Genomic DNA, 17,565 nt, shown 5'->3' with positions numbered 1-17,565 from the left:
CTGGGAAGCCACTGGAGGTGTTTGAGATGGAGAGGGCCAAGCTGGAGTGGCATTTCAGCATGATCAATCTGTTATTATTTTTTAAAGATTTTATTTGTTTATGAGAGACACACAGAGAGAGGCAGGGACATAGGTAGAGGGAGAAGCAGTCTCCCTGTGGGGATCCTGATATGGGACTCGATCCCAGGACCCTGGGATCACAATCTGAGCCCAAAGCAGATGCTCAACCACTGAGCCACCCCGGCGTCCCAATTAATCTGTTTTCGTTTTCAAGGACAACTTAGGTGGTTGGGCAAGAAGTGGTAGAAAGCCCATAGGAGACCTGAAAAATAATCCAGAAGAGAAGTAATGCCTGTAACCCAGTTGACGCTTCCCTAGAATTTTCACAGACCCATTCCCACTTCCAATTCCTTCCTTCGTTCACTCAACACCTATTTATTAAGCACTTACTAAGTACCAGGAGCTGTGTTAGGCTCTTTATGCATCCCTCTGTCTTGCTGACTTTTGGATGAGAAGGCAAGGGTAAACTCAGAGACCCAGTAGCTTCGGTCTCTGGAACAGGCATATGGGGAAAAAATGAGAGAACTATGTGCAGTAAGGATTTGTGGGGTGGTGTGAGGTAGGAAAGTTTGACAGCAGGAGGGTGAGCAGCTGGGGCAGCAGAAAGTTGTTGGTGGATGGGAAGAGCAAAGTTGACCACGGGATATGGAGGAGACGGGGTGCCTGAGGGAGGGGGGCTGGCCAAGCAGGAGAAAGATGGAGGACCAGAGGGATGCGGGCCTCTGGGTGAGGATGGGGGCTGGGAGGGAGAAAGGGGTGAACCCTGAGAGCTGGAGGAGGAAGTAGAGTCTTAGTCACTAGAAGTGGGTGAGGGAGGAGGCGAGGGCAGAGGAAATGGGCCCAGGCACTGGAGACAAAAGTCTGGGAGTCTGAGCCTCTGAGGAGCCACCTGGAAGGTGCAGGCTGCGGCAACATCAAACTTGGGATCTGGGTTGGCTCTGGGAAGGACTGCAGTTGGGGGAGGGGGTGGCTCTGGGGGAGCCAAGAGCAGGAAAGAGGCCTGGATGCGCCACTCACCCTGCTGGTCTTCGGCTCCCTCCAGCACTCCTCCCCTTCCCTGTGCAGACCAGAGGCTACTCCAGAGTCCCACCCCCTAGCACGGAGCTTGAGCTGGAGGCCCCAGGCCCCGTTGTGCCCACCACTGGCAATCCTACCTCATCTTTCCCTCCCTCATCGGTGGTGGGAAAGCACGCTGTTGTCATTTTGTTGTTCCGGAGGTGTGAATAGAAGAGGAAAGGTGGTCCCCTGCCAAGTGGGGTCTGGGTCGTGTTAATAGTTTCTCTCTCTCTCTCTCAAAACCAGTCAGGGTCTCCATACTACCCCTTACTGATCCAAAGGCTGGGGGAAGGGGTGTGGGCCAGCAGGTCCAGGCCAAGGGCTGAGTCTCTTTCTTCCCCCAAAACTCCCCCCACCCCAAGATTCTCCCATCTTTTGGACTGGACCTGCTACCTAAGCATATGGAACCGATTGAAAGAATTTGTATGCTCACCTTATAATTTATGCAAATCAACTCTGTAATTAACTATAATTTGGAGGCATCCTTTGGTATTTGAGACATTTATCCATGAGGAAATGCCCTAGTGATAATGCTCCCGTATTAACATTATTTACTCCACCTGTGTGGTCTCCTCAGCTTGTTTCCCCCCCTCACTCTGATTTTCTGGGCTGGAAGGTGGGGAGGGACAGGGAAGCCCCTCCCTGGAGCCGGCCACAGTCCTGACGCCTGGGTTCTCCCGGGGATTTGTGTTGGCCCTGTCCTCCCAACTTGGCCTAGGATTGAAGGAAGGGGCGCAGCTCTGCCTCCCAAGTCCCCTGCCGCTCTACTCTCTCCTGCCTGCTGGGTAGCTGTCTGCTGAGCCTTTTAGCTGTTATAGGCCTCAGTGTTCCTATCTCTGAAATGGGGGAGAGGAAGGACCTGTCAGGGCCTTTACAAGATAATTACTGAAAAGCTAATGAAGGGACTGGGAATCCCCAGTCTAGAGATTTCTGGGGGTGCAGGGGGAGGGGCCTGGAGGAGTTCAGGATGAAGGCTCCCTGGCTCACCCTGTGCTAGGCTCAGTGGGGGAGGTGGCATGCAAAGCTTGGTCACTGTACATGTGCTGAGGGGTGCACAGCAGCACCAGTCTTCAGTGCCAAGGGTCCTGGCTATGGCTGAGGACTGTACGGCTACGGCCTTGTAAAGTCTCCAGGCTACTCTCCAATGTAGGTCAGAATTCCTAGCTTCAGAGAGCTCTGGGAAACCGTCTTATTCTGTTTCATCTCCCTTCTCCTTCCTGGTCTTTTGTCCCCCTCTGCTCCAGGACATGTTCCTGTTAGCCAACATGCCTAAACTTACCACCACCCTAAAATTAAGTTCATGTAAATAGTTGGAGATGTGGGGCCACCAACTCAATTCCCCTCCAGGCCTCATCTCCCTTTCTAGGCCATATTCCCAGTCTCTGTGGGCTCCTGCAGTCCTGGGATTCCTGTATCACAGTCTATAAAAGTTCTTGGCCAGGCTCCGCCTCTGGTCTTAGGTGACTCTTCTTGTCCAACCCAAGCTGTCCTCACCCCATCTGAAGTCCGGAAGATAGTCTTTCCACCTCATTTCACCAGAGTCCCCAACCCCAAAAAGTGGATGGATCCTGGGGGTTCTGAGTTGGGAAATATCTGGAAAGGGGGTGAAAGAAATGGGAAGACAGGCTCCCACAGAGGCAGGAGCCACCCTCCTGAACAGCCATCATTGATAGAGGGGAGCTCTGCAGGGAGGGAGAAGCTTGAAGGGAGAGAGAGAGAGAGAGAGAGAGAGAGTGTGTGTGTGTGTGTGTGTGTGTGTGTCAAGTCTTAAAAGTGGTACTTCTTTCTTTCCCACCAAATCCATGGAGAAAATCCCAGCAGCAGGGAGATGTAACATGGAGAGTTGTAGCCACCTGAGATCTCTCCACTGGATCCTGTGAGAACCACTCTGTCCCTCTCTGGCTGCCTGTCCAACCTCTGGGGAGGGAAGGAAGTCCTTTCCTCCATCCCCCACCCCCAGCTGCCTCTTCCAGCTGAAATCCTCCTTTCCTGGCAGACCTCAGAGACTCAGATCTCACCCCCTACCACTCCCCCAGGAGAGCTGGGGGCCACTGTTTCCTGGATTATCCTAAAAGCTTCCGAGAGGCCGTGAGGACTTGGCAGCAGCCTTGCCTGCGACTCTCACCTCCCCCCTCTGGCTCTGGCTGTCGCCTCCTTTATAAAGCCTGGCTCTCCCATCACCCCCACTTGCCCCTCACTGCTGCTGCCAGCTCTGGGCTCCATGGACTGGTAAGAGGGGCTAGCTATACCCTGTCCAGTTCAGGAGGCAAGAGGACCAAGTCTCCACTCTAAAGGGATCATTGAGAAGGGTTTGGAAGGCTTGATTCTGAATCTGGGAGGAGGACATAAGAGGGAGGTCCTGGGGGGCTCTGTATGGAGAATCAAAGAGGATTCCTTTGGAAGTCTTTGGACTGGACTGGGCTGAGATCTGGGGGAGAAGTGGAGTGGTCATCCAGGGGCTTCATTCTGAGAGAAAAGATGGGCAGATGTTGATAGACATACAAGGCACACACTTTATCACGCAGAAGTTCATGCATGATAGAACACCTGCAGAGAAGAAAGGAGAAACCTCTGTACATATCCCATGGGTAATTCCCTTTATGATGGAGGAGAGGGGACAGACACCCCATATCCAAGCCCAAAGGTACACATATAGGGCATGATGGGTATGCACACACAAGTGTAGACACACACACACACACACACACACACACGTATACAGATGCATTATCCTCAGCTGGGTTCATCTTTTAGATTAAACAGATATGGATGCTAGTGATATTTGGATCTGTAATAGAATTAGTGTCCAGCGTAGTGCCTGGCCCTGGGTCAACCCTCAGCAAGTATTTGCTGAATGAATACAGACGAATGAAAGAGAACCGTTTGGTCCCAGCTCTGGATTCTGTCCAGGTTCCTAGGAACATGGTTGGGCAGGGTGGGATGAGGGAAGGAAAGGGGGAATGTGTTGGTATCCAGGATCATTACTTTGCAGGTTTCCAAGTACAGCCTGAAGGACGGGGTGGGAAGCGGAGAAGAAGAGTGGACGACCAGGAATTAGGAGACTGGGGTTCGGGTCCTTACTCTGCTTCTAACTTTCTGTATGACCTTGAGATACTTGCCTCCCTGTTCTGGGGTTCAGTTTCCCTACCAGTAAAGTGAAGACTTATACTAGACAATTTTTATGGGCAGACCAGTTTTGATATGTTCATAGTGCAGCCTCCACAGAAGGACAACTAACATTTAGAAGGAACCACGGATAGAATATGACTTATCCCAGCAATCCAAGATGGGACCAGTTTGTCCTATTAAAGTCAAGATCCTGGATGGCTTTGGTCTGGGGATCAGTTTGAGAATGGTATCCCCTTCACCTTCAGCATCTAAGGGAGCCGGACTCCTGGGTCCAATGTTGTTGCTCTAGTGAGGCCAGATGGAATAGCAGGCAGAACAGGGCTTTGGAGCCTGACAGATCTGGACTCAGTTTCCTTCTCTGTCTCATTCAATAGCTCAGAAATCATGGGCAGGTCATTGAACTTCTTTGATCCTTGGCAGAACTCTTCATCTGTATGATGGGAATAATAACAACTTTTCTGCATGCCCATGAGAATTAGAGGTATTTGTGTAAAGCAACAGGAACAAGTAGATGCTCAATAAATAAATGGTGGTCATGATGACCATGGAGACTAATGAGGCTGCTCTGGGTACAAAATGATAGCTGAGTATAAATGAGGTGTGAGAAGAGGGGTGGTAGGATTGGACACTTATGGCGAAATCTATTTACCCCCTTTGGGGAATAAGGAGAAAGACCAGGAATGGCCCAAGTCCTGGGTAAATAGTTTGTGTGCGAGACGTGGTCGGGCAGCATTATTCAGTTTTGAGAAGACATAAGAATACTGGGCAGCGGTGATGTTGGCAGTTGTGTCAATATCAGACCATGGGCACTGTTTAATAGGAAAACATCTGGCAAGTGGGAAATGGAAGGGACTGGAATCAGAAGAATACAAGGGTAGGGGTGGCGCTGGAAGACAGTACCTTAAATCAGAGGCAGAAAGCTAAGCAGGTCAGGAAAGCCAGATGGCTGGGTTTTCTGAGACAACTCTAGTATGAGCCACAGGCAGATTGGAGGGTCTTCGCTCCTGGGGTGAAAGTGGGGTGGGAAGTCTACCATCCAGGGGTTAGATTCCTTTCCCTGTTGTTTTCCAGGGAAGGACGGAAGGAGCCAGGAAGATAAAATAATCTGGTGCCTAGAAAAAAATGGGAGGTGGGGGGACTTATCACTGCACAAGTGTTAGCACCTTAAGAGCAATAGCTTTGGGGTGTCTTGGTGGCTCAGTCCATTAAGTGTCTGCTTTTGGCTCAGGTCATCATCCCAGGAGGGGCCTCAACCTGAGCCGCCCCCCCCCCCCCCTTGGGCTCCCTGCTCACTGAGGAGTTTGCTTCTTCCTCTCCCTCTGCCCTTCCCCCTGCTTGTGCTCTCTCACTCTCCCTTTTTTCCCTTTCTCTCTCTCTCTCTCTCAAAAAAAAAAAAAAATTAAAAACAAAGAGCAGTAGCTTCAGAGATAGAAGGCCAGTGGGCGGCAGGGAGGAGGAAGGAGGCAGAGAATTAATTAGCCTATGGGTTAAATCACACTTAACACGGGAGTCCAAGTTACAGGCTCCATTCTGGACATGGCTGTGAGTGAACCCAGTGAGCAGAGAGAAAACCATGTTGCTAGAAAGCTGTGGATGTAGCAGGGGCCAGAAAAATCCAGAGCAGTTCTTGGGAATCTACATCACAGGGGTCTGAGGGTCCAGAAGAAGGAAATTCTCGACTGATCATAAAGTACAATCCCTGACATCCCTGGATTGCCTCCAGGCTTCCCAAGCACCTGTCTTTTTTATCCTGCAGGGCAACTGCTCTAACTGCATTTTAACCCAGGAAGAAACTGAGGCTCCAAGCAACCTGACCCACCAGGTCAGCTTAGCAAGTCCAGGGCTGGGGCTAGAATTTAGGTCTACCAACTTCTCATCCAAAGATCTTGTGACTATTACCTTGATCCAACAAATATTTGCTGGGAACCCACTTATTTAATAATTATAACAGCATCTTTCCGTTGCTTTTTTAAGCTTACCAGGGGACCCAGGGGCTAAGTATTTTAGGTACATCAATTCTTTTATGCTCCAGGAAAGTCTCCCAATTTGAGCTCAGGTTGCCTAGATTGTTTTAGGAAAGAGGGAGATGAACAGAACAATCAGACATTGACCCCAGATGGATATAAGACTGCGGGTTTAGGGGGAAAACCACACATGCAAAGGCTGATTTTCAGGTGGTTCGTGGATTCAGTTTAGTCGTTTATAGTGCACTTCGAGTAGGTCCCCAACGGAAATTCGAGCCGGATCAAGCAATAGTGGAATCGAGGCTGTAGAGGTGAGATTGAATCATCCTAAATTCTGGTCCTGCTGTGCGTAATAGACTGCAAAGACAAAAAACGAAATTTAAAAAGCCGATGGCAAAGCGCACAAGTAAAGTCAAACGACGCAAAGAAAAAAAAATACGGAAATCGATCAGAATTCCCCTGCAAGAAAGGAGTCCCTTCGGGAGGTCAGCGCGGCGGGTGGAGGAGGCGCCGATCGGAAGGGGAGCCTCGGCTACCCGGGCGCACAGGCCAGTCGGGCGAGGAGGAGGGAGGGACTCTCCTAGTCACTGGCGCTCGATAATCTCGACCAACTGAGACCTTGAGAGAATTTTTTCGGTGGGCGCCCTGAACGCCCCGAAATTTTGCCAGGATATTGCATTGTGTGTGCGTGTATTTGTTTTCCTCAAAGGAATCCCGGAATCTTAAAAAACTTCGCTTTAGAGATTCAGGTGAGAATTGTGCAAGGGGTGGATCAATTCTTTCCAGAAGAGTCCCTACCCAGGGTCATTCAGGCAGGCGCCTAGCCCCAACTTTCAGAGAAGGGAGCGGGGTGGGGGGTCGGGGGGGCGCTTAAGGGGTGGCAGGGCGGACGCAGACCGCGCGGCTCCCGGACGCAGGGGTCGCCTATTTGAGAGGTGGACTTAGGGGGCGCTGGCTTTGTTGCCCAAGGGGACATGGGGAGTGAGGGCTGTGGGGGGTGCTGGGAGACGAATAGGGGTAGGCAGACAAGGGCAAGTGGGAGAGCAGGGGAAGCGGGCAGAGAAGAGGAGGCCACCCAAAAGGGCGAGTGACCGGAGAGGGAGAGGCAGAAAGCCGGGACGAAAGGCCGGGGGAGGGGTGTGGTGCTGGAGCGAAGCGGCGGGGGGAGGTTCTCACGGCCTAGGCCTGGGGTGCACCCGACACATCCTTGGCGCTCAGTCCGGTTTCCTTTTGCTCTCAGGACCTGGGCAGCGCTGCCCGCCCGGGAGGGTGGGTCCAGCGCCGAGGCAGCAAGCGGCGCCCTGAGGGACGCCCCTAATCACCCCGGGACCCCGCCCCCTTCTCCGGGCCCCCGGGGTCTGAGTCCCGCGTCCCCCGCCAGCCCCCGCCGGCTCCGGGGCAGTTCTGCGCGCGAGGGGCGGGTCTCGGAGCCTGGGAATCGCTCCGCCCAGGACCCCCGCCCGGGGAGCCGAGGGGCCGGGGAGGAGCGAGGGAGGGGCGGGAGGCGACCCGGCATGCGAGCCCGCCCCCTCTCCGCCGGCCCGGCCGCCCCGGCCTCGGGTCCGGCCGAGCCCGCAAGGGTTAAAGGCGGCGGCAGGTGAGGTGGGCGGGGCCGCGGACTCGGGGGAAAAAGGAGCGCAGGGCAGAGGATGAAGGCAGAGAGCGCGGGTGAGTCACGGGCGGAGCTGGCCTCGCTCGCTCGCTCGCTCCCAGGCTCCCGCCCGCCCGCCGCCCTCCCGCCGGCCCGCCGCTCCTCCGCCGCCCGCCGCCCGCCGCCCGCCGCCCGCCGCCGGGGCTGGTCGCGGCCCCCGCTTGTCCTCGGCTCCGGCCCCTCGCCGCTGGAGAGCCCGCCGGCGCGCAGGGCCCATGAGCAACCGTCGGTAGCGCGCCAGCCTGCCGAGCCCGGAGCCCGAGCACAGCCTCGAGGTAGGAGCCAGGGTCGGGGCGGCGAGGGGCGCGCGCCCCGGGGATCCTCTCGAAAAGCAGCGCCCCGAACTCGCCGCAGCCCCCGCTGGCCTCGGGGGAGGTGGTCCTAAAGAATCCGAGGAGCTTAGGGCCCCGGCCGAACGACAACTGGGCGGAAGGGCGAGACGGGGGACCGGAGAAACTGGAGCGACTGGGACAACCGGAGGCCTGGGCCCCTGGGGACTGGGAGCACGGAAGCCCTGGCCACCTGAGCGCCGGTGATCGGGAGAGGGAGACGGCGGAAGGGGGAGGAAGGGTGTCTCTACCCGGCTTCCTGCGTCGGGGCGCGGGAAGCCGAGAGTGCGCGCCCTGCTGTCTCCCTTCCCGAAACCTGGCATCCCGAGACTGGGCTCCCTGGCTCTGCGTCGGGAGAGGCCACTCTGGAGCCTGGGTCGTTACCCCCCACGCCAGTCCCTGGGGCAGTTCCCAGACGCCAAAAGCTATTAGGGTCCTAGGCCTCACGGCTCCCGCCCGGCCCCTCCTGGGCTGCCGCGCCTGGGCCCGAGGCTCCATTCCTGCTGCTTCACCCAGTTCCTTTCTTGTGGTAAAGCAGCCGGAGCCTGAGTAGGCGCCCCAGTCCCCCTCTCCCCCCCTCTCCCAAACTACCAGGGCCACTTCTTTGGTCGCAGAGGCCAAAGGTGGTAGGGTCAGCGGAGCGGTGCTTTGGAAAGACGTCCCGGCCCTAAGCCACTGCACCTCCTCCCCCACCATCAGAGAAGGCCAGGCGCACACCTGAAGGACTCACACCTGAAGCACCAGGGCTCCCAGGCCTTAGAGAGAGGTGGTGAGAGAAAGAGGACCTTCAAATCACAGATACGTGGTTAAGAATGAGGTGGACGTCTTTAGGCTCCCCACAATTTAGGGAAAGGGTAACAGACCGGGAATCCAGAGATCTGGTTCACAGAGTACATATTTGTTGATTGAACAAGTAAATGAATGTCTGTTCCAGTCACCTCTCCAAATACTGCCTCAGTTTCCTCTTTTTTTTTTTTTTTTTTTTAAATAAGAGGGTTGGCTTGAAGAGTGGTTCTCAACACTTTGCAGCATCTGGGAACCATCTGCAGAACTCCTAAAAATGATCCATGCCTAGAATGCACCCCCTTATATAATCTCTTGGGGTAATTCTTAATTTCTGTGATTCTGGTTTTTCTAGTTCCCCCTTGCTGTCCCTACTTTGACATCCTTTACCGGGGTGACAGTTTTACCTTCCTGAGCTTGTTAGTAAGCTCTTCTCTGGCTGACCCCCTTCCCTGGGAAAGCTGACCCCTCCCAGCTTCACATCTGGGTCTCCCCTCAATTGAAGGAAGGGATGGGTAGCAGCCAGACAGAGCTGGCTGGCGCCAGTGTGGGTCAGGACAGCAGAGGAGGCTTAACTTTCTCTGGTAGGGAGATGTCCCCTGGGAATGGGCACTGTGGCTATACCCGAGGGGGGGTGGGGTGGCGGGGTGAAGTCCTTGCCTGAGGGAAAGGGGTGGGGGCCAGTGTGGAAGGGGATTTGCTAGGGCCATGGCAACCCAGTCAGGCAGAGAGCTGAGGGGAATGGAATGAGGTCTCTTTCTCTAATATCTCAGAACCTGCTTTGGGCTTTGGAAAGTCAGGTCACCTCAAGCTTTGAGTTTCAGAAACAGACCACCACCCTCTCCTCATCTGGAGTCTCCGTCGTCCAGTGGGGTGGCAGCCCATCTGCATGGGGTAAATGCCACTGCCCTTTGCGCCAGCCTGGGCACCTGGGGTGGGGATAGTTTGAGTGCTGTACTGTAGGTGTATCTGACCTACCAGCCTGGGACCAGCCCAACTCTCAGGATTCGTGGAGTCTCCACAGGAGGGATCAGCTAGATGAAGGTAGACTCACCCCCCCATCCTTGGCTGGGAACCTCATACCCTCAACCCTTCCTATGACTCTCAAATTCTGTTTACGAGTCTTTAGTCCCCACTCAGAGGTGCCTTCCTCTTTTTCGCTTGCCGGCCAGCTGCCAGCCCAGCCCAGCGGGAGAGGAGCACTGTGCAGGGAGGGTATCTGAGTTAGGACTAGAAGTGAGTTGGCGACTTTGCTCACTTCACCTCTTCTTTGCCTCCCTTAGGTTCCACTTGAGGTGCTCCTGACCATCCCTGCTCCCTACCCCACCCAGGATCCCGGCAATGCTAACCGCTGTCTGCGGCTCTCTGGGCAGCCAGCACACGGACGCGCCTCACGCCTCCCCACCGCGCCTCGACCTGCAGCCTCTCCAAACATACCAGGGCCACACGAGCCCGGAGGCCGGGGACTACCCCTCCCCGCTGCAGCCTGGAGAGCTGCAGAGCCTCCCGCTGGGCCCTGAGGTGGACTTCTCGCAGGGCTATGAGCTGCCGGGGGCCTCCTCTCGGGTGACCTGCGAGGACCTGGAAAGCGACAGTCCCTTGGCCCCGGGACCCTTTTCCAAGCTCCTGCAGCCGGACATGTCACACCATTACGAATCGTGGTTCCGGCCAACTCACCCCGGCGCCGAGGATGGCTCGTGGTGGGACCTGCATCCGAGCACCAGCTGGATGGACCTCCCCCACACTCAGGGCGCGCTGACCTCACCCGGCCACCCCGGGGCGCTTCAGGCCGGCTTGGGGGGCTATGTCGGAGACCACCAGCTCTGCGCGCCGCCGCCCCACCCACACCCGCACCACCTCCTCCCGGCCGCCGGAGGGCAGCACCTCCTGGGGCCTCCCGACGGGGCCAAGGCCTTGGAAGCGGCCGCGCCGGAGTCCCAGGGCCTGGATTCCAGTCTGGACGGAGCCGCCCGGCCCAAAGGCTCCCGGCGGTCAGTGCCGCGCAGCTCGGGCCAGACCGTGTGCCGCTGCCCCAACTGCCTGGAGGCGGAGCGACTGGGGGCTCCGTGCGGGCCCGACGGGGGCAAGAAGAAGCATTTGCACAACTGCCACATCCCGGGCTGCGGGAAGGCCTACGCCAAGACGTCGCACCTGAAGGCGCACCTGCGCTGGCACAGCGGCGACCGTCCCTTCGTGTGCAACTGGCTCTTCTGCGGCAAGCGCTTCACGCGCTCCGACGAGCTGCAGCGCCACCTCCAGACCCACACGGGCACCAAGAAGTTCCCCTGTGCGGTCTGCAGCCGCGTCTTCATGCGCAGCGACCACCTGGCCAAGCACATGAAAACCCACGAGGGCGCCAAAGAGGAGGCGGCAGGGGCGGCCCCAGGCGAGGGCAAGGCCGGCGGAGCGGTGGAACCCCCCGGGGGCAAAGGCAAGCGGGAGGCGGAGGGCAGCGCGGCTCCCTCCAACTGAGCCCCTCCGGTACCGCTCCCCCCACGCTGGTCTCCCTTGGCGGCGCGAGAGGAGATGTCCCCCTGGGCTGATCGATGCCCGTGGGGGGCGCCTTGTGTACGGGGAGGAGGTGGTTATTTATTGAGGGGGAGAAGAAGGGGTGCGGGGTCAGGGAGACGGGGCGCTAGGGGTTCTTTTAGTCTCTGGGGCTGGACCAGACGTGTTTGACTGGCTGGGCTGGGAGGAGCGGAGCAAAAGCCTCTCTGTCCTCCCCTTCCTCACTACTTCACTCCTGTGCCTCTGCTGGGGGATTGGGGTGGGGTCCCCCTGCCGCGGCTGGAGTGGAGGGCGGAGGGGACCTGCTGGGAGAGACGGCGCGTCCCCGGAGCAGAGAGGAGTGGGGCCGCCGCGGGCGCTGGGGGTAGCTGCCTGGACACGTCCTCAGCGCCTGGGAACCGGGACATAAAAGCGCCTCTGGACCCGCCCTGCGGCCCAGGTCCCTTTCATCCCCCCTTATAGTGCTTCTATCCCCATGGTTTCCCCAGGGAAAGCCAAGGTGGAGTGGGGGAGACAGGGGTCCCCCTTCGGGAGGGGTCTCTATCTGGTTGGGAGGGTTGTTGCTGTAGAAATAAATCCTTTGATGTGCCTCCTGATTAACCCTTCCAAACCCACTCTGATGGAGCCATGAAGGAAGAAGGGGAAGAGGCCAGAACCGCAGACAGCTTCCCAGCCAGAGCGGTGGGGTGGAGAGAGCTAGACTGGGGGGAGGAGCACAAAAAGGCCCCTTCTAAAATGAGAGAAATAGATTTGGTGGGAACTAACTAATGGAAGGAACTAACCCCTTACCTCTCTAACTCGGATTCAGTCCTTAATAACTCATGGTTTTTTTGTTTTTTTTTTTTGAAAAATAAAGTTCAGTATAGTTCCCACTCCCCACCTGCTACTTGATCTAGGTTTTCAAGGCAACCAGAAACCCCAGCCCCCACTCTAGCATTGATGTAGTTCCTCGTCCTGGGTCCCCTCAATCATTTGCCGTTCCCGTAGGGACAGAAGGAAAAGGGTTACCTTGGTTGTCTGGGAAGTAGGTGGGGTGTCCCAGTGGAGGGACATCCAGTGGTCCCCACTCAGAGTGGAGGACTCTGCCCCTGCCCAGCCATCTTCTGTTCACTGAGAAGCTAAGGCTCACCCTTCCTTTTCTCTACCTTCTCCTTTCTCTATTGCCCTGCAAGCCTTGCCCCTCCTGTAGGGTGTGTGTTAGGGGGCTCCTTTCTCTCCATCTCAATTCCGGCCAGGGGGACTCCCCTTTCATATGAAGGAGGTGTTCTCCCACTGGAAGGGGTCTGCCTTCTGAGGTGATGTCCAGAAAGCTATCCCTGTCCCCTCCTTTAGATGCTAGAAATACATCCTGGTTGTGATCTTGGAGTGGGGGCTGGGGAAAGCCTAGCAGGGGTGGGGCCAGGCAAAGGGAAGGAAGCAGATAGGGGTAAGGATCTGGAACTGGTAGCCTTTTCCAGGCTAGAGGTAGAGGCTGTAAGATTGTCTCTGACCTCCCCTGATCCCTTGCCCCTCTTTCTCCACCCAGAGCCCTATGTGAGGATTAGTTGTGTATTGATTTTTAAGTTATAAGCAAAAGGTATTTTATTTAATATTAGGGCATGTGTGTGTGCATGTTGTTTGTACCTGTATGTGTGTATGTGTGTGTGTATGTGTGTTTCTCTACTGAGCCTGGGGTCTCCAGCTGGAGAGACCCCACCTTGTTCACCTGTCCAAGGTCCTAGGACTTAGGCCCACAGTGTCTCTTTCTCCCTTGGGGATGCTGGAGCCCAGTCCCAGGACTGGGAGCTAAAAGGGAAGTAGGTTTGGGGTCTGGGTAGGAATATGCATTTGTGTAGAAGGGAGCCCTTCTTAAAAGGGACAGGGTGACTCTCCCTGAGAGACTCATGGGCCTGGGGTAGTTTAAGAAATTATGTTCTTTCTTTTTGCTCCCTCTTTACCCTACCTCTTGCTACCCCAACCAGAGGTCCCTTTCCTTGCTGAGAGGGTTGGGGACAGGAGAGAGTTGGCAGTGCCTGCAGGTTGCCGGGCCAGGTGGGGGGGGGGGGGAGAGGGAGGACACTATGGGTGTAGGATGCCTTTCTCCACCCATCGAAACCAGCCACCCCCTCCCTGTGCCACCAGGACAGCCCTCCCCAGTGACCATTCTAAAGGGAACTCCAGAATGGGTGTTGGGGCTGGGGGGGTACTGGTGTTGCCCCTGTGGAGGACTTGAGCTCTCAGGATGCAGGTGAGGGCTTTGGATGGGTTTTCTTCTGCTCCCCCCCTTTATAGATCTAGGTTGCTTGGCTGTCTGCCCCCTTCTAGGCAGCCCCCTAGAGGAGAAATGTAGGATTTTTTCCTTTAACTGCTGTGAACCCACTTTGGGGGGTGAGGAGGAGGAAGAAACAGCCTGTTTTTTATGCCATAATAAAGTCATCAACCACATCATTGCTTCATTTGTCTTCAGCTCTGGTTTCCTTTTTGACTCAGTGTCCCTCAGTGGTGAGGACCAGGCCGGGCTGCAGGGTGGGGTGGACACTTCCCTTTGATCCCGCAGCTCTGCTGCAGCCTCTCCTCCCTTTGTTTGGGGCAAAGCGGAGCTGATTGAAGGGACAGATCCTTACCGGGAGGTGGCTGGTGCCCGGGGGAGGGAGGAGCTCCCTCAGGGTTGATCACTGGGCTGACAGTCCCTCCCTGGGGATGAGAAGGTTCTAGATATTTCCTTCCTCCTCCACACATAAGCCCCCTCTTTCCCCTCCCCTGTCAAGAACGCCGGTTCCCTGCCTCTCCGGGAGAGAGCCAACCTCCCTACTCAGTCACCCCACCCCCGTGGGGGTGTGATGGGTCCCTCTGGCTGTGAGTGAGGCGGGGGTGACTGGCAGTGATTTCTTCACCCAGGATGATCCCTATCAGGGACAAGGCGATGAAAGGCAGCCAAGATATCTGATGGGCTCCCGCCCAGCTGGAAAGTATGAGGGAAGGATCCTCCTGCAACTCCCAGCTAGAGGGCCTGCCACAGTTACACAAACAGTGCTCACGAACGAATGCACCCGCACTGGACCCACCGGGTGGCCAGGGATGTGCAGAAACGCCCATGTGTACGCACTTTCCTGGGCTGCCCAATGCCTGCTATGCGGCTGGGGCCTAATTCGGGTGAAATGAATAAAAGACCTCAGGAGACCAGAGGGTGAAGCTAGGAAGGTCGACAGAGGAGCCATTTGGCTAGAAACGGGCAGGTCGAGTATTGCGTCCTTTCACCGTCCCAGCCTACATTTTGACCACAATTCTTATCTTCACTAGTGGGATTCCTGTTTCCCCCACTCCACCCCTAACCCAATTTCCTGGAGCCAAATCTGGTACCCAATTGGCTCATCCCATCACATGCTTGGGAGAATCTGGGGTCACAAAAGTTAAGGCCATTTGGGGATGGGGAGTATCAATGATTCAGGGCTTACAGATAGACGCAGACTGATTTTATGGGGAGTAGTTATTTGCTTTCTTTTGCTCCCAGAGTTAGAAACCTGAGAGGAGGAGGGGCAGGCATATACTCCGGTGACCTGGTGCCCGCCCCACTCCGTGGGGCGCCTCTTTTGTCTTCCTACTTCTGGGGGAGTTAGACCCCCAGGAACCTGATGAGCCCTTTCTTCCTTTAGCCCATCGCTGCCCCCAGGGACAAGAGGGCAGCTGTGGGGCCGGCTGGGCCTGTCTGGGCAGGGCTGGGGCCACCCCTCCTCCCCTTGCAGCTCCTCCTGCTGACCTGCATTCTTAGCGGGGGCCTTTGGTGGGGCTCTGATGTTTGCTCACTGGCTCACATTGGCAGTAATGCTGCTTGGCTGGCCTCCCCCCTCCTCAGGGAACCCAAGGCCACCACTGACCCCTCAGATCTGGCACCCCCAGTGGGACGATCCTAGAGGGACCAGGAAGGAATTAGGGAACTCAGGCCACGTGGCTGACCCTTTGGGCAACCTCTCTGAGTGGCCACCTCTTCTCTTGGGAGGTGGGAGTATAGGCTCACTAGGATGGGTGAGTGAAATCAGGAATGAGAAAGTGCCCAAGGAGCAGGCAGCCTGGGAACTGCCGCCTGGGGCTGCGCTGTGGCCCACAGACACATGCTTCTCCTGCTGCCCGTTCGTGCCCCACAGCGGGCAGCTAGGGAAGTGCAGGAGGGAGGCCAGGTTGGCTGCAGGCCGCTTTGGGAGCTCACGTCTGTCAGCGCGCAGTCTTGACATTTGCTTCTGGAATGACCTCCAACAGCAACCACATGACACCTCCCCAACAGCACACCTGAACCAATCTTCACTTTCCATTAATTCTGGTGAGCTCGGGCACCTGGGTGGCTCAGTGGTTGAGTGTCTGCCTTTGGCTCAGGTCATGATACCGGGGTTCTGGGATCCAGTCCCACATCCGGCTGCCTGCAGGGAGCCTGCTTCTCCCTCTGCCTCTGTCTCTGCCTCTCTCTGTGTGTCTCTTTATTTATTTAAATAAAATCTTAAAAGAAAAATTCTGGTGACCTCGACAGCTCAGCATCTTAGCAGTATGGGTTTGAAAAACATCTCAGGAACCAGTCTAGCTGTTTTCACCTGGTAGAGGGCATCTTAGAGTCACCTATGGGGTTTCTCAAGACATCCCCACTAACTCTCCAACACCCCACCAAGTTATGTCCTTGGTGGCGCATTAGAGCAGTGCTTCTCAAACTTTACACTGGGGGTGTTAACATGCAACTTCTGATTCAGTAGGTCTGAGGTGCGGCCCAAGATTCTGCATCTTTTTTTAAAAGATTTATTTATTTGAGAGAGAGAGAGGGGTGGGGGTGTGGGCTGAGGGAGAGAGAAGCAGATTCCCTGCTAAGTGCGGGGGCCCACTGGGGGCTCAATCTCAGGACACTGACATCATGACCAGAGCCGAAATCCAGAGTCAGATGCTTAACTATTGAGCCACCCAGGTGCCCTAAGATTCTGCATTTTGAACAAGCTTCCAGGTGATGCTGATGCTGGCAGGTCATGGACACTGAGTAGCAGAGTATGAAAGTATGATGTTGTGCAGTGGGGGTTGTTGTTGAAAACTCATCCCTCCCCTCCACTCCCCACCCGTGATTGAGAACCACAGATCTAGCTCAATGCTGTCATTTTGCCATTGGGGAAACTGAGGCCCTCAAAGAGTAAAATGACCTGCCCAAAGAGACCCTGTAGATCCATAGCAGAAGCAAGATGAGATGCCAATGTTCTGAGTTCCAGGTGATGCTCTTTGTGCCTCCAGCCCAGCTTCTAAGTCAATTCTTCTCTGTTAGGGGCAGTCCCCCTTTTGAAAGTAAAGCCCAGAGGCAGCTCCCTCCTCAGGGACAGTTTCCTCTTCAGAATCAGCCTTGGATACCTATAGGCAATTAGGAAACATCTCAGATTTCAGATCCCCCAACAGCCTTATCTGGTACATCTGCCCACAATCTGCCTCCTGGGAAAGCCTTGGCTCTCATTCTCATCCCAGGAGTGACCCCATGCTGGGATGCTGTGCACACTGCCCCCTGCTCCAAGCAGCAGCCCTGATGGGTTGGCAGGATGGATGTGTGGGAGAAGTAGATAATCTGCAGTATCTCTCCCGTCCCCATTCCTGGAGGGTTCCACAGAGCAAAAAGGTGAAATGCATTTGCTTAAATGCTGGTTATGGAGATAGTTTATAGAGGAAAATGACCCAGAAGGCAGAACATTTGGGATCAGAGTCCACTCACACACTAACATGTGCACCCTTGGCTAAGACTTCTTTGCTGTTACAGTTTCACTACATGTAAAGGCAACTACATGTAAAGCCCAACGTGGGACTCGATCCCGAGTCTCCAGGATCAGGCCCTGGGCTGAAGGCAGGCGCTTAACCGCCGAGCCACCCAGGGATCCCTCTTTCCTCTCTTTTCACGTGGGCTCCTTTCCACCCCAGCCTCCGCTCCCCACAGTGGCCCCATTGGAAGCCCCCCCCCCCCGCCCCCCTTCATCGCAGGCTCCGTCCCGCCTGAAGGGGCGCCGCGAAGGGCCGGCGGCCTAGCGCGGGTTCCGAGGCCGCTCGGCTCCAAGAAGCGGTGCCGGCGCGCGCCCTGGTGGAAAGCCGGGGAACTGCGGCC

The 17,565-nt window shown here is 56.0% G+C and overlaps 1 protein-coding gene and 1 long non-coding RNA gene across 3 annotated transcripts; one reads left to right on the top strand and one right to left on the bottom strand.

The window, feature by feature from the left end:
• The first annotated feature begins 5,666 nt into the window (after nt 1-5,666).
• On the top strand, nt 5,667-13,904 carry SP6 (Sp6 transcription factor). Of its 2 annotated transcripts, none has more exons than XM_038547530.1 (2): nt 5,667-6,958; nt 10,256-13,904. In XM_038547530.1, exon 2 carries the CDS (start codon nt 10,314-10,316, stop codon nt 11,442-11,444), a length of 1,131 nt encoding a protein of 376 aa, XP_038403458.1. In that variant the 5' UTR covers nt 5,667-6,958; nt 10,256-10,313; the 3' UTR covers nt 11,445-13,904. The 2 variants fall into 2 exon arrangements, with proteins under 2 accessions (XP_038403458.1, XP_038403457.1); XM_038547529.1 differs by lacking the exon at nt 5,667-6,958 and adding an exon at nt 8,010-8,135.
• On the bottom strand, nt 6,428-7,557 carry LOC111097363. Its single transcript, XR_005364436.1, has 2 exons — nt 7,386-7,557; nt 6,428-6,566 (listed from the first exon to the last, which is right to left on the bottom strand). It is a non-coding gene; the product is annotated as an uncharacterized LOC111097363 (long non-coding RNA).
• Nucleotides 13,905-17,565: the final 3,661 nt, after the last annotated feature.

The sequence above is a fragment of the Canis lupus genome, chromosome 9 (genome assembly GCF_011100685.1).
Source record: "Canis lupus familiaris isolate Mischka breed German Shepherd chromosome 9, alternate assembly UU_Cfam_GSD_1.0, whole genome shotgun sequence".
NCBI classification, from domain to species: Eukaryota; Metazoa; Chordata; class Mammalia; order Carnivora; family Canidae; genus Canis; species Canis lupus.
Note: the sequence above shows the minus strand (reverse complement) of the source record. Positions and strands in the feature narration are given on the sequence as shown.

What these genes read in the sequence shown, in the direction of transcription:
- SP6 (XM_038547530.1), top strand. Translation starts at nt 10,314, where the DNA reads ATGCTAACCGCTGTCTGCGGCTCTCTGGGCAGCCAGCACACGGACGCG.